This window comes from Penicillium macrosclerotiorum, assembly GCF_028827735.1.
Source record: "Penicillium macrosclerotiorum strain IBT 26536 chromosome Unknown utg000010l_segment0_segment0, whole genome shotgun sequence".
Classification (NCBI taxonomy): domain Eukaryota; kingdom Fungi; phylum Ascomycota; class Eurotiomycetes; order Eurotiales; family Aspergillaceae; genus Penicillium; species Penicillium macrosclerotiorum.
Window position 1 is genome coordinate 3481839 of NW_026643089.1, and position 11946 is coordinate 3493784.

The 11946-nt window shown below is 47.4% G+C and overlaps 4 protein-coding genes across 4 annotated transcripts; 1 reads left to right on the top strand and 3 right to left on the bottom strand.

Annotated features, from left to right (window-relative positions):
• Window positions 1–875: 875 nt before the first annotated feature.
• N7462_010855 (fungal specific transcription factor domain-containing protein) lies at window positions 876–2427 on the bottom strand (the record flags this gene model as incomplete). The annotated part of the gene is made up of 2 exons (XM_057082569.1): window positions 876–1901; window positions 1969–2427. The coding sequence occupies 2 exons, from the start codon at window positions 2425–2427 to the stop codon at window positions 876–878; spliced, it is 1485 nt and encodes a 494-aa protein (XP_056929609.1).
• A 792-nt stretch (window positions 2428–3219) lies between these two features.
• N7462_010856 (Zn(II)2Cys6 transcription factor) lies at window positions 3220–5522 on the bottom strand (the record flags this gene model as incomplete). Its single annotated transcript, XM_057082570.1, has 2 exons — window positions 3220–5379; window positions 5442–5522. The coding sequence occupies 2 exons, from the start codon at window positions 5520–5522 to the stop codon at window positions 3220–3222; spliced, it is 2241 nt and encodes a 746-aa protein (XP_056929610.1).
• Window positions 5523–6647: 1125 nt separating this feature from the next.
• Window positions 6648–8137, bottom strand: N7462_010857 (putative MFS monocarboxylate transporter; the record flags this gene model as incomplete). The annotated part of the gene is made up of 3 exons (XM_057082571.1): window positions 6648–7553; window positions 7633–7870; window positions 7953–8137. 3 exons carry the CDS (start codon window positions 8135–8137, stop codon window positions 6648–6650), a joined length of 1329 nt encoding a protein of 442 aa, XP_056929611.1.
• Window positions 8138–11144: 3007 nt separating this feature from the next.
• On the top strand, window positions 11145–11759 carry N7462_010858 (uncharacterized protein; the record flags this gene model as incomplete). The annotated part of the gene is made up of 1 exon (XM_057082572.1): window positions 11145–11759. One exon carries the CDS (start codon window positions 11145–11147, stop codon window positions 11757–11759), a length of 615 nt encoding a protein of 204 aa, XP_056929612.1.
• Between the last annotated feature and the right edge of the window lie 187 nt (window positions 11760–11946).

Here is an 11946-nt window from a genome sequence, read left to right on the forward strand (position 1 = left end):
TGAGATTTGAAGACAGGATCGGCAAGAAATTTGGCTTGATCATGGCGATCGTTAATTGGAGAGAGCCGGATTGCTAACATGGTATATCAATTTTCGCCATGGAGAGTCAACGTAATGGCTGATGTGGACTATGAGCTCTAAAGGGAAATGGTGCATGGCGGACACGCGGTTTGTGGAGACGGTCGGCGGCCCAAAGCCCAGCATCGGGGAACCAATCAGAGACGGGGGTTAAGACTTTGTCCCGGATACCTGGGATGCTGATGAAAATTTCCGACCATTTGACAGGGCGTAGAGATGCTTTGCGTGGATATCATATCAATCAATGATTGAGAAAAATTGACCCCCTCCCCCCACCCCCCATTTGAAATACCAAGGCAGGAAGGGAGTACTAGAATCGGTGCCAGGCCCCCATACTTCTCGAGTCCTGTATGCAGTTCATTGTGTGAATGGGCAATGACTATTGTGGACTGTCAAATATTTGAACTGATCTTTAAGCATCTGCTCATGGAATTCGTTCATGTCTTGCATTTAAAAAAATCGAGAAGAAGTACGCAATGCTAAAGTAGATACATCGACAATTTTTCTGAAGATTATCGAGGCAATGAAAGGCAGTCATCTCTCCAGAATCATTAGAGAGGTTAAAAATGGATGAATAAAGTAGGGATCTGGTCTAGATTGACATTATCTTTAGGTTTGCTCTAATCAATCGATTGGGATTTGGGCTTTGGTATTGGGCAAACCCCCATATCCTGACCAGTAATATGGCCCATTTGAAAAGTGTGGGACAAAATAGCTCTAAGTATTAATTTTGTTGATCCATGGGTATCAATCTGATGACTGACTACCAGGGAAAAAATAAGGGCGAACACAAATTCTCAGGTTTCCACCAACCCTAAAAGATTCGATCGGGCCATCTGAGCTCTCCAAAGAACATGTTCCATAGATGGGTAGCTTGGAAGTAAATTCCATGCCGCCTGCTCAAACGTGTAGAGACTTGATAGGGCTTGTAGCCTCAGGGTGCGGTCTGAAACTTTCAAGTCCAGAAGGCTTGTCTCAAGACCGCATTTGAGAATAGTCACAGTGGCTGCGGGGAGAAACAAGAGCAGGTTGAAATCGCATAACTCAACTAGCATCCTGTCAATTTCGGCTTTCAAATCTCTCCGATCTTGGGCTCGATTCGATGTCAAGTTGTCATCATCCTCTGTTTTATACAATATAGACATTGCAGTCATATATAAGAGACGAAGGAACGCCTGGTGCACCATGAAAACTCTATTCATGGGTTCCGACAGAGGGCAATCGGAAGGGTCGTATTGAGCTGATTTGGGGAGATCACGCATCCAAGCTTTCAGGAAATCCTCACAAGCATTGATCATGGTTAATGATGGGGACTTTGTAGGCATAAGAGAATAGTTATCGTTCAGAAATGAAGGTTCCCATGCACCCTGATATAAATATTCCAGCATTATCCCAATGCAGTGAGTGAGTTTGACTTGTTCTTTGAATAACGCAAATGATTTCTCTTGATTCCACTGACACAGAATTTCGGAGTTTGATCCCAGAGTCTCATGAACAAGGGCGGGATAAGTCTCATATTTTAAGTCTGCGAAGCTCAGCATGGAAATTTGCAAGGTATTGTTTTGAATTCGCAACGGCCGCTGAAATGCAAGCGAAATCATGCGATCGCGGGCGTATAGACACCACCACAGATTTTGTCTCGGAGATAGATCATCTAAATAGAGACTGGGAAGAAGACCTTTACGTTCCGCTGCAGTACATGCAAGATCTAGCCAGTAGTAAGGATCTTTGTGGTGTGAGTCAGCTTCGTACCACAGGGTCATCAGAAGCAAAGCTTGAATCTGGGAGATCAAGTTAGGTTCTGTCTCAAACTCATAAAGTAACTATCATTAGAGAAATTTAGCCACCAGTCAAACGACGGAATAAGTGTGCTGAAAAGAGCCTATTTACCTTGGTTCTCTCAAAGAGAGCTTTTCGCAACGAGTTTCGTGAATGAAATCCAGCAGTCACAATGTCGTCGTCACTGACGAAAGCGGCGCTTGCCATCATGGCAGCTTGATAAACCAGGGGACTTTCGAATTTTGTATCGTCTTCGACTATGAGGCTAGTCAAGAATCTGTTGAGATCCAAGGCTGGCAGAAGAGGATGGACATATTTGACGTATGCTACGAGCAGTGTAATCTGAAGCGATTTCGGGACAAGTTCAAAGGCCGCTTTAAAACTAAGATATTGATTGTCTTCAGCCGACAGCTTTCGGTGTTGAGCCTGAAATAACCTCCGATGTGGAATTGACTCGGTAGAGCCCACAGCAGATTCTTGTCGAGGCGCCGATGATGTCAAAAGTCGGTCAACTTCTGAAAGATAGGTATCGAGCGGATACGTCGAAGCCACATCAGTGTTCAAAGTCATGTGTCGCTTTTCAGAAATCGATTTACCATCCAGAATGACCGACTCGGAAAGGGCTGCTCACGCCAACTTAGGTTAAATGACTATTTTCTCATTCTACATAAGATGGCACATACATTGGCAATCACCGCATTTCGTTTTGAGATCACTCGAGAGATAGCCTTCATCACTAAGCTCCGCACGTTCCTCCGTCTTTCGGCTGAAGAGTGAGTCTTCTGACGATTCGCTCCGAGGCTTGCGGCACGCTCCGGAGATATGCTCTTTTTCGCGATTAAGTTTTGACTTTCTGCCAGAAGGACGTACTCGAGAGATATGTCGCGTGTCTTTAGTAACACGAGAAGGTGATTGATTTTTCATTGCATCGAAGCTTGGATGCGCTTTAATTAAGAGTGAGGATTAAGTGGAATTGCAGCCTCGGCGGTGGCTCCCTTCAAAAAGGAGATCGAAGGTGCAAGTTTGATATATTGCTGAGAACCCACCGGCACGGCGCTCTTTAAGCTGCTGGATATTCTATTGGTCATTGTGAATCAAACAGAAGGCTTGATGCAGATTTGCCAATGATCATGCCATAATATGCTACATTGCCTCGGATACCGTCGAGATCTATCTTCCACCGGAACTCAACGAGTTCCGATCACTTACTGTGACCCACTATTTAGAGCTCCTGACCAATCACAATCATCATACGATAAACATGTTCCACCGGATGTCTCAGGTTGATCGCATGGTGAGGAGCGAGTTAAAAATAAAAGAAGAACCCAAATTCACAAAAGTAACTTGAATGTATACAGTCATTTATGGCAGTGTCCGGCCCCAATTCCAGGAGCTACTGTGATCATCGGGAACAAGGTTGAACAGCACTAAAATAGCAGTCAGCGAGGACAGGACTGAGCAACAAGAGAGGAAAGAAAAGGAAATCCCACTTTCACCGAACGAGCCGAATGTATCATCGAGTTGCTGAAATATATGTGCGGAGGGAAAGTCGCTTGGGGCCATCGCCGCAGCAAAAAGGTCTTGATCCGATGTCCATGTGCGTTGGAAGTGCTCTGAGGATGATTGTGATTGAGGGTTGCCCTCCCCCGGAGCAACCATCGCACTACTAGTGGCAATAGACGCCGAAGAGTGTTGCACATTCGTGCCAAATCTCGATTGCCCATCTGTAGATAAAGAACAAGGCTGTGTAATGGATCCTATAGTTGTACTATCTCCAAGTGCGCGTGCCATTTCACGTTGCGTTGTAACCCTTAAGAGTTCTGTCAATAGTTGCTCAGTATGTCGAGCTATTCTATTATAGCACCGTTGGGACCGACTCGCATGAATGATCCTGATCACTCCTTCCTTTGCTTCGAGTGAAGCTGGGGTGAATGGTTGGCTTGTCGGCGGTATACAGAGAATAACGCCAGCCGTAAATTGCTGCAACGATGCAAAAGATGAAACATATTGTGTTCGAAGGTCGTTTATTGGAGCACGCGAGATACGGAGGGCAGCTGTAGTGGCTGCCTCCAAGGACTGGCGCAGGGTCTCAACAAATGGTGTTTGCCGAGATGAGTTGTATATTTCTTGCTCAAGGAGTGGTCTGTGTGTTTGGATAATGGCAGCATCATAGGTCAATTGTAAAACGGCGGCTTGAAAATAAACTGTTTCTACATTTCTCTTAGTACGCAGAGGGAGTGTAGACAGCTCTTGGGATATTTTTTCCCAGCGCATTTCAGACTTCCAATACTCCATATCGAACAGCTCGGGAACCTTGCTTCTCCATTGAGATAGTAGACGATCCGTTTCTTGAGTTATTTCGCATATGACTCGTAGTTTATCTTCTATGTTCTCCGCGGTCGAATGAAGATGGCGGAGTCGCGAGAGATTTCTGCGAGAGATGCCATAGAGCTCACCCTTCATCATGTGGAATGGAACGCTGGACGTCGTCCAATCTTGGATAGTCAATATTGGATTTCCAAGTAGCCAGGGGTCGATATTTAAATCTTCAGAAAGCGTCAGGGAGCGCACCCCTGCCGATGATGTATTTATCGACGGTGGCCGCCCGTAGATCACCGAGCAAAAGGTATCTCCAACTAGCATATGATTCCAGCAACGAGAGTGAATTTCATTTTCGACTGGATCCTTGCTTGTATGCTCCTTTGATTGTATATTCAAAGCATATGCCGCGCGCACCGCCATACCAGAAAGATTCCAAGCGAGGCTGGGGGAGTTGTGATAAACGTAGTAGGAGGATAATAAAGAGCAGACTTGGACACATTCTATTTGACAATCATCTAAAAGATCGATCAGATGAAGTCTTATCTCTGCAATAAACCCCTGCAAAAGAGCGCTGGGATCGATTTCATGCTCGACCAGAAGTTCACACCCTTCCCATGACGGATCGGGTATAACTGACTGTAAAGCAATGCTCGTAACTCCTAGTAGAGCCATTACAGATCCCAGATGCTTGCGTTCCCAGTGGCTTTGCGAGAGTATTTTTTCGGCCGTTGCCCGAAATGATGGCTCGTGGAATATCAGAATAAACCATTGCATTCGATGGAAATATGCATCGATGAGTGCCCTCATGACAGGAGTCGGTGGCATTTGAATCCCTTTCAAAGTCCATATTGATTCATTTGATGGGGATTTTCCCATGTCACCAGGGATGGATGCTCCGGTGAATGTGCGTCCAGTCTCTCCTTCATTGAATACACTGCGCGCAAAGTCAATTGTCGATGTGTTTGTCCGAATTTCCGAACTTTCTGAATACGGAGTTGCGATCGGAGTCAAGGGACCCTGGCCGACTGGGCCAGAAATTGTGTTTCCGCTTGCTTGAGACTGCGGAGTATTTACAGCAGGCTTGGTGGAAATGGTCGCTACCGTAGACTGCGGGCGTTTCCGTCGGCCAGGCGTCCGTAGCGAGGTCTCACATTCATTGCCAGCCCGGAGACAAAGTACACAGGGCCTTGCTTCATCGCACTAGAAATTCCATGCATCAGTCATTGGGGACTACACCTGTTGGTCATCTAGAAGGTGCCTACTTTGAGCTTTTGCCGGCGGCAGCGATCACATGCCTTCGGGGTGCGAGACCGCTGCACCCCGTTGCGGGTTTCCTTTGGCATATGGTGGGAAACAGCAATCTCAGGCCGGAAATGATTACCAGCTGAAGGGCTATGAGAATTGTCGAGACCGACGTTCTTTGGATTACCCCGGATTCTTCAGGAGGAAGATCCACCGGAAGTGAGGAGGACTGGGGAATTCCCCTGTCCGCAGTCTCCGGCTTTGTTGCCTGACTTATAAGGCTCCCAAACAGGGCCCTAGTGCAAGAGTTGGCTAACTGGTGAACCAGTAACTAATCAACCTGCCAATTATTCTAACTTCTCTTTCATCGACGTTAATGACTGAATTTCTCTCAGATAAAAGGTCGCCAAGTACCAAGGGAGGCTTTTAGATGTTGGACTTTCCGTCGCTCGGTAGTATGTGTCCAAAAACCAGACATGCCGTACAAAGAGCAGCCCAGGAAGGCATGCCTCTCAACCTCATACTTTTACACCCACAGAGAGACTTCATCCGGTACCATATCCCAACATACTCAGTCTTCTCTCAAAAACCAATCATGACCCAGATATGACATTCATGCATAACTGTTCAGGCGAGGTGAAATGGATTGTTGTTACAAAGAGCATGATTTCGAGCCTTCACCTTCACCAGAGCCAATGGGTCTACCGAGAACACCACCAACTCTGTTTTTGTGCGTCGTCTTTCCATGGGAACTTGCCTGCTCCAGGTCGATGTCAAGGCTCTTAACAGCACTGTGGTTGCTTTGGTTTCCCTAAGGAGTTCCTGCCTCGGGATGCCACTGGCACTCATGAGTTCACCTGGGAGGTGACTTGGCGGATGGCATATATGCTACTGCGGGCACGTACTCTCTCCATATTCGGGCCGGCATCGATTATGATGTTGTCGGGCCTTCGAAATTTAAGATCCAGTACCCATTTCTGCATGTGTTCTTGTTGCTTTTGACAAGCATGATATGTGAATCATATGTGAGGCTAGATGTATGATCGGGTTCTTGAATTCTGCCCTGTGATTTCCCTCCTATATTTCTTGCGTTGACATATCATTTACATAAGGTTTGTTTAAATGCAGGTTAAAAATAATAATATTGTACCTATTATGTATTGAGACAATTGATGTCCAGTCTCTAATGAGAAAAAGGCCATGTCTCGCTGCCGCTGCCCGGCACCTTACTTGCGGGGGTTGTCTCGGTCATATTTAAAAACTTGGATGGCTGGCCAGACCTGCAGAATCACGGCCCCCGTCATCACACAGCCTGCGAAGACCTGCGCATGCAAGAAATCCGCAGTGTTGAGATTGACCAGCGCGCCTGCAACAGGCGTCCCCGCCAGGGCTCCGAAGGACGAGATACCCCACATCATGCCCAGCCGCGTGCCCATATAATTTGGATTTTGGCAGAAAACCGGATGCGCAACGATAGACGTGGGCCCGGTCACTAGAACTCCGCTCAGGATACCCCAGTAGCAGGCCCACACTATGAAGCCCGGGATGTTTGACACTGCGATCCACGTGAACATCGCGATTGCAGAGGCCGCCACACAGAAGATCAAAATCGCGACGGGCTTCACATATGCAACGAGCAAGTAGGGAACAATACGACCAAACACCGACGAGCCGTTGACGATAGCCACCATATAAAACGAGAGACTTCTTGTGGTATGGATAACAGTTCGCGCGTACGAGGCGACATAGAATATGGGGACGTAGTACGCGAGCATGACACAGATGAGTGAAATGGAGAACATCATGAACGGCACTTCACAAAACGCAGCCCGGTCAATGAGACTTCGCGCGCGGGTCTTGAGAGCGGGCTGACGGCAGAGAATTCCACATGCGACAATGGCCATAAGCAGCGTTACGAAGCCAATGCAGCGGACGGCCCACGGGAAGCCGATTCTCGGCTGCAGCTGGCGAAACATGACCGGGAATATCACGGCGCCGACACTGGAGCCAATGGACGCGATGCCGATCGCAATCGGGCGCCGCGTGGTAAAACTGGTGGATACCATTGTTAGGGCTGGAATGTAGGAGATGCCACCGCCCATGCCGACGCAGAAACCTTGCGCTAGCAGAACCTATTTTTTTATTAGCAAAGGTGGGGGTCGAGAGGTGGGGGTTTTTAAGCTTTTATTGTCTATAAAAGGGAGTCCATACCTGATAGTACTCAGTGGCTAGACTTGTCATCATTAATCCTAACACTGTCAGGAAGCTCCCCGAGATCATCAGTGGGCGAAGATATCCCGAGTCCACCAGGGGCCCGGATACCAGGCCAACCATCGGGATCAATGTCGCCTGAATGCTGCCGATCCATGATATCGCCGACGGAGATTGGTCGGGCAAGAGGACGGTTGTGTAGTACTCTTGAAATGCGCCGAACGTGGTAAGAACACCCCTGCATGAAAATGTCAGTCGGAACATAAATTAGTAAGGCACATGAAGGTTAATTCGACAATCGAAAAGTATGTCCGACTCACCAGGAATTTACGAACACGCAAAACCCCGCAAGCACATTCAACCAAGCAATCAAACCTCCGTTGACTCTTGGCTTTTCAACATCGCTCTCCAGCTTTGACGCTGGGGTTCCTTCAGTGCCATTCGGGATAGTAGGAGTGCCATCGGGTTCATTTTCGGGATCGGAAAGGGTCGCCTTTTCAGTCATGTCCGGTATAGCTTCGAAAAATCCTTCCACTGGCAAAGAAACCACATCGACAACACTAAGTAGTTATAGGACCGGGGTTTACCCCGACCTGCCCCAGTGGGGAAGCTTGAGCCCATGGGGTTTTTATTAGTCACGCGAACGGGGTGCTGGCCGGCTCGACCGGCAGTCATTAGCCGAGCTCTACCGATCTCTTCATGAACACTTAGCCAGCCAAGCAACTAATGCACGGAGAACTCCGATTTAGAGGCACTTCGGTATTTCGGCCCCCGTCTCGTTTTTGGCACCGGCTCTTTCTTACAGCCCGAGCCAACAGCTACGCATGATTTCCCCAGAGCATAATATCACAATGCAAATTTCTATTGGCACCGGGTAAGGTCGAGCGGTCACAATATCTAACAAGATGTCGACAAGATCTCAACATGCAGACCGTAGGAAGAGACTCAGACTAGTACATATGAGTCACACTCTTTTCTTAATTCCATACGATATCAGAAGGGATTGGCTGATTGAAGTATCCGGGCGTGAGACCCAAACCACGCCTCCCAGAATAAACAGACATTCAAATAATTTCATCTGTGGCACATTGTCGCTCTTTTTGGGAACAGACTGAGAAAAGCTTCAAAGAGTTCATTTATTTTGCGGGTCCCTTTTTCCGCACCATATTTCTTCTAGCTGCAGTCCTCTTCTCATCAAGAAACTCACATTCCTGCTTGTGCGTGAAAAGGTTGTCATAGCCTGAGCCTCCATCCTGTTTCATATAATCCTCGACGACCCCCTTGCCGGCTTCTTTGGACAAGCTCATGTTCTCGTGTGATGTCAATGTCGCACAGAGTAGCGAAAAGCAGCGCTTTCAGCTTTCAGCCTTCGACCGGTGGTGCTTTTACCAGTCACGACAGTCACCCTCACGGCAGAAGCTGTCTTTACTTTGTCTAGAGAACAGTACTTAGCAACGCTCGTGTCTGTATAGCTGGAACGGGTTTGGTTTAGGTCTGAGGGTTTGGAAGTTTTGATAAAGACTTAGATCCCTTGATGTTCCTTTTCAACGACACGGAGGCCTCCGGATACTCCGAGGATCTGAGATTGTAACCAAGAAGCTAATATGGTCAAGATCATTCAAAATATAGATCTCTTCATCGATGACTTTTCTTTCTACTGGGTGTTCTGCACTGTGAACTACGCTCTGGATTCCAGAAAGGACGAAGTTGTCGAAGCTACTTGACCAGCCCTTGCTCGAAGGTCCCTCTGGATATACGCCCGAGACATACGCTTGAGGTGAAAAAACAATAGTCTAGATGTGCTCCCCAAAGTCTGGCCCCTCATCCGGGCATTTGAATAAAACCCCATGGGTAATTCCAGACATCCCGCCAACTATGCCCTTCCGTGAAGTATACCAAAGGAAGGGTACTGTGGAAGAGCCGATCACTTGGAGAGGAGCTTAAGTATTTATCTAGATGTGTAAGTTGGAGTTTTCAAGAGATTGTAAGATGATAGCTCCATTCGTTGGCATTACGGAGTTTATAGGTGTACGATGGATGCCTAGATGTGCAGGCAGTATATAAGGAATCCCATCTCGATCGCCGTCGAAAGTAATGCGAGGAATTAAATGAAGCCCATTAACTGGTATATACTATACTAGAAAGAAAGAACAATGGAAAACAAAACAGGGGTGGTGATCACGGTTTTTATCGGCGGCACGGCAGCAACCGTTGAAGCCAAACACGGGAATGCTCATACAAGAGAAACAGAAACAAATAGAAATTATCTTGTGCCCTAACAACAATTGAAGTGAGGCTGACTAGCCAAGAAAGCTTAGTCCAATGGTTAATTCTACTTGGAGGAAGATCCGAGTCATTTGATACATAGGCGTCCCGTTCTTTTTTCCCAAATTAGGAATTTTGATGCCTGAATTAGGCCTGGAAAAACTGACTTCAAAGGTCCGGGGATATTCCGTCCCACGTTTTGGGACATTTCTATTTCCATGTCTCCACCTGCCACGCACGCAGTTGGATCAGGTACCGTTGAAAAAATAACACCACAAGGAATGATTCCTTCTTCGTTCCTGCGCTAAGCTAAGCCCTTGGTCATCGCCATGATCCAATGATTTCATGAAAACCCACCCCACGGTCTGATCTTTGATCCTGGAGATATCGAGACCGATTTGGAGACTGCTCTTCAGCTGGGGTTCGGGTCTTCCCCAGCGACAAACTGCTTCAACTGTTTCGTCCTGGCGCTTCGACAGCAGAGTCGCGACAAGAACCACGTAATGTGGCCTCTGACAGCCATGGACAACCACTGTCGTGTTCGTAGAAGCCGTTGGCGCTCCACTCGTAACGCGTATTTGGCGCCGTGATCTGTCCCAACCAGGGCGGACCCACCCTCCCGGAATAGATCGTCCATCGATCTGAAAGGACCACCCCATCTACAGTCCAGCCCTGTGGGGTCCAGCTTTCGATCGTTGGTGGTGTTCTGGCAACACCTTCAGCGAACAGGACCCCTTGATACCAACTGGGTCCCCGTCCTACATCGTCCAACATTTGCGATTTCTCAAACAAAACCTAGGGCCAAGCCTTCCAATGATCTTCTTCTCCCGGCCTTAGCCAGACACTCCTAGGGCTCAAACATGCGTCTAGACTCTTAGGTTCAACACACCCACAGACGCTAATGCTTTTTTTGGACAGCGTTGTCTGTTTCATGGTGCTCACATCCAGCTTCAGATCTTTCTCCACCATGGATGATAAAAAGACAGAAAGCACCCATCTGCGCTTGGGCATGTCCACTGTCGTCCATTCTTTAATCAACATTGCGCGCTCTCCCTGCCGACCCCTCACTCCTTTGGGATCTAAATCTCTCCGGTGATCTAGGCTGTGCCGATCACCCAACAGTCCTTTGATATCAAGTCTTTGTCTGTAGATCAGATATTGTCGATCCTTTCCCTCTAGATTCTAGAGCTCCCGGGCCAAACAGACCATACGTTCATCGATTTTGGATCAGAAATTGAACCGAAACGATGTTGTTCTTTAGGAACCTCACTCTCCTTGCCGCCATCACAACCACGGCATTTGCTGTGCCTGTTGAAGAGCGCAGATACGACTTACCTCGTGCAGTTGATGACCACGCCGATCCTGAATTACGGACCATTGCTGCCACGGCCAATGGTCCAAGGTCCATTTCCGGTAGGAGTGGTACCTCCGGGGCGGTTGAGATCGTTAATAAGATGGATCAGCCAATCTACATATGGTCAGTTTCAGATTCCGACACAACGGGCGGCGTCATGCACACTGTACAAAAGAAGACCGGTACCTACACTGAGCAGTGGCGCGTTATGTCTGATGGCAGCGGCATATCCGTAAAAATATCAACCTCACCAAAACAGGACAGCGTTCTACAATACGAGTATACCAAAACTGGTGATAAACTTTTTTGGGATATGTCTTCCCTAAACATCAACTCCACTTCGCCGATTGTTCAGCAAGGCTTCGCTGTGACGATTAGCGACGATAGCTGTGAGACTGTGACTTGTGCAGCTGGAGATGCCACTTGTGCAGCCTCGTACCAGGACCCTAATGACAGGGATACACACGCCTGTAGGGCTAATGCCGCTTGGGTTCTAACACTTGGATAAAACTTTCTTCATTGACAATTCTTTTTGCCTTATACATCAAGTGATTGATTTTTTTTTTCTTTCAGGAGGAAGATAGGATATTTGGGAGAAAATGGAAGTAGTAATCGAAACCTCAAAAAGTAGGATCAAATTAAATATCAGAAGAAAAAAAAAGGAGTAAAAATAGATATGTACAGAGAAGCACTTT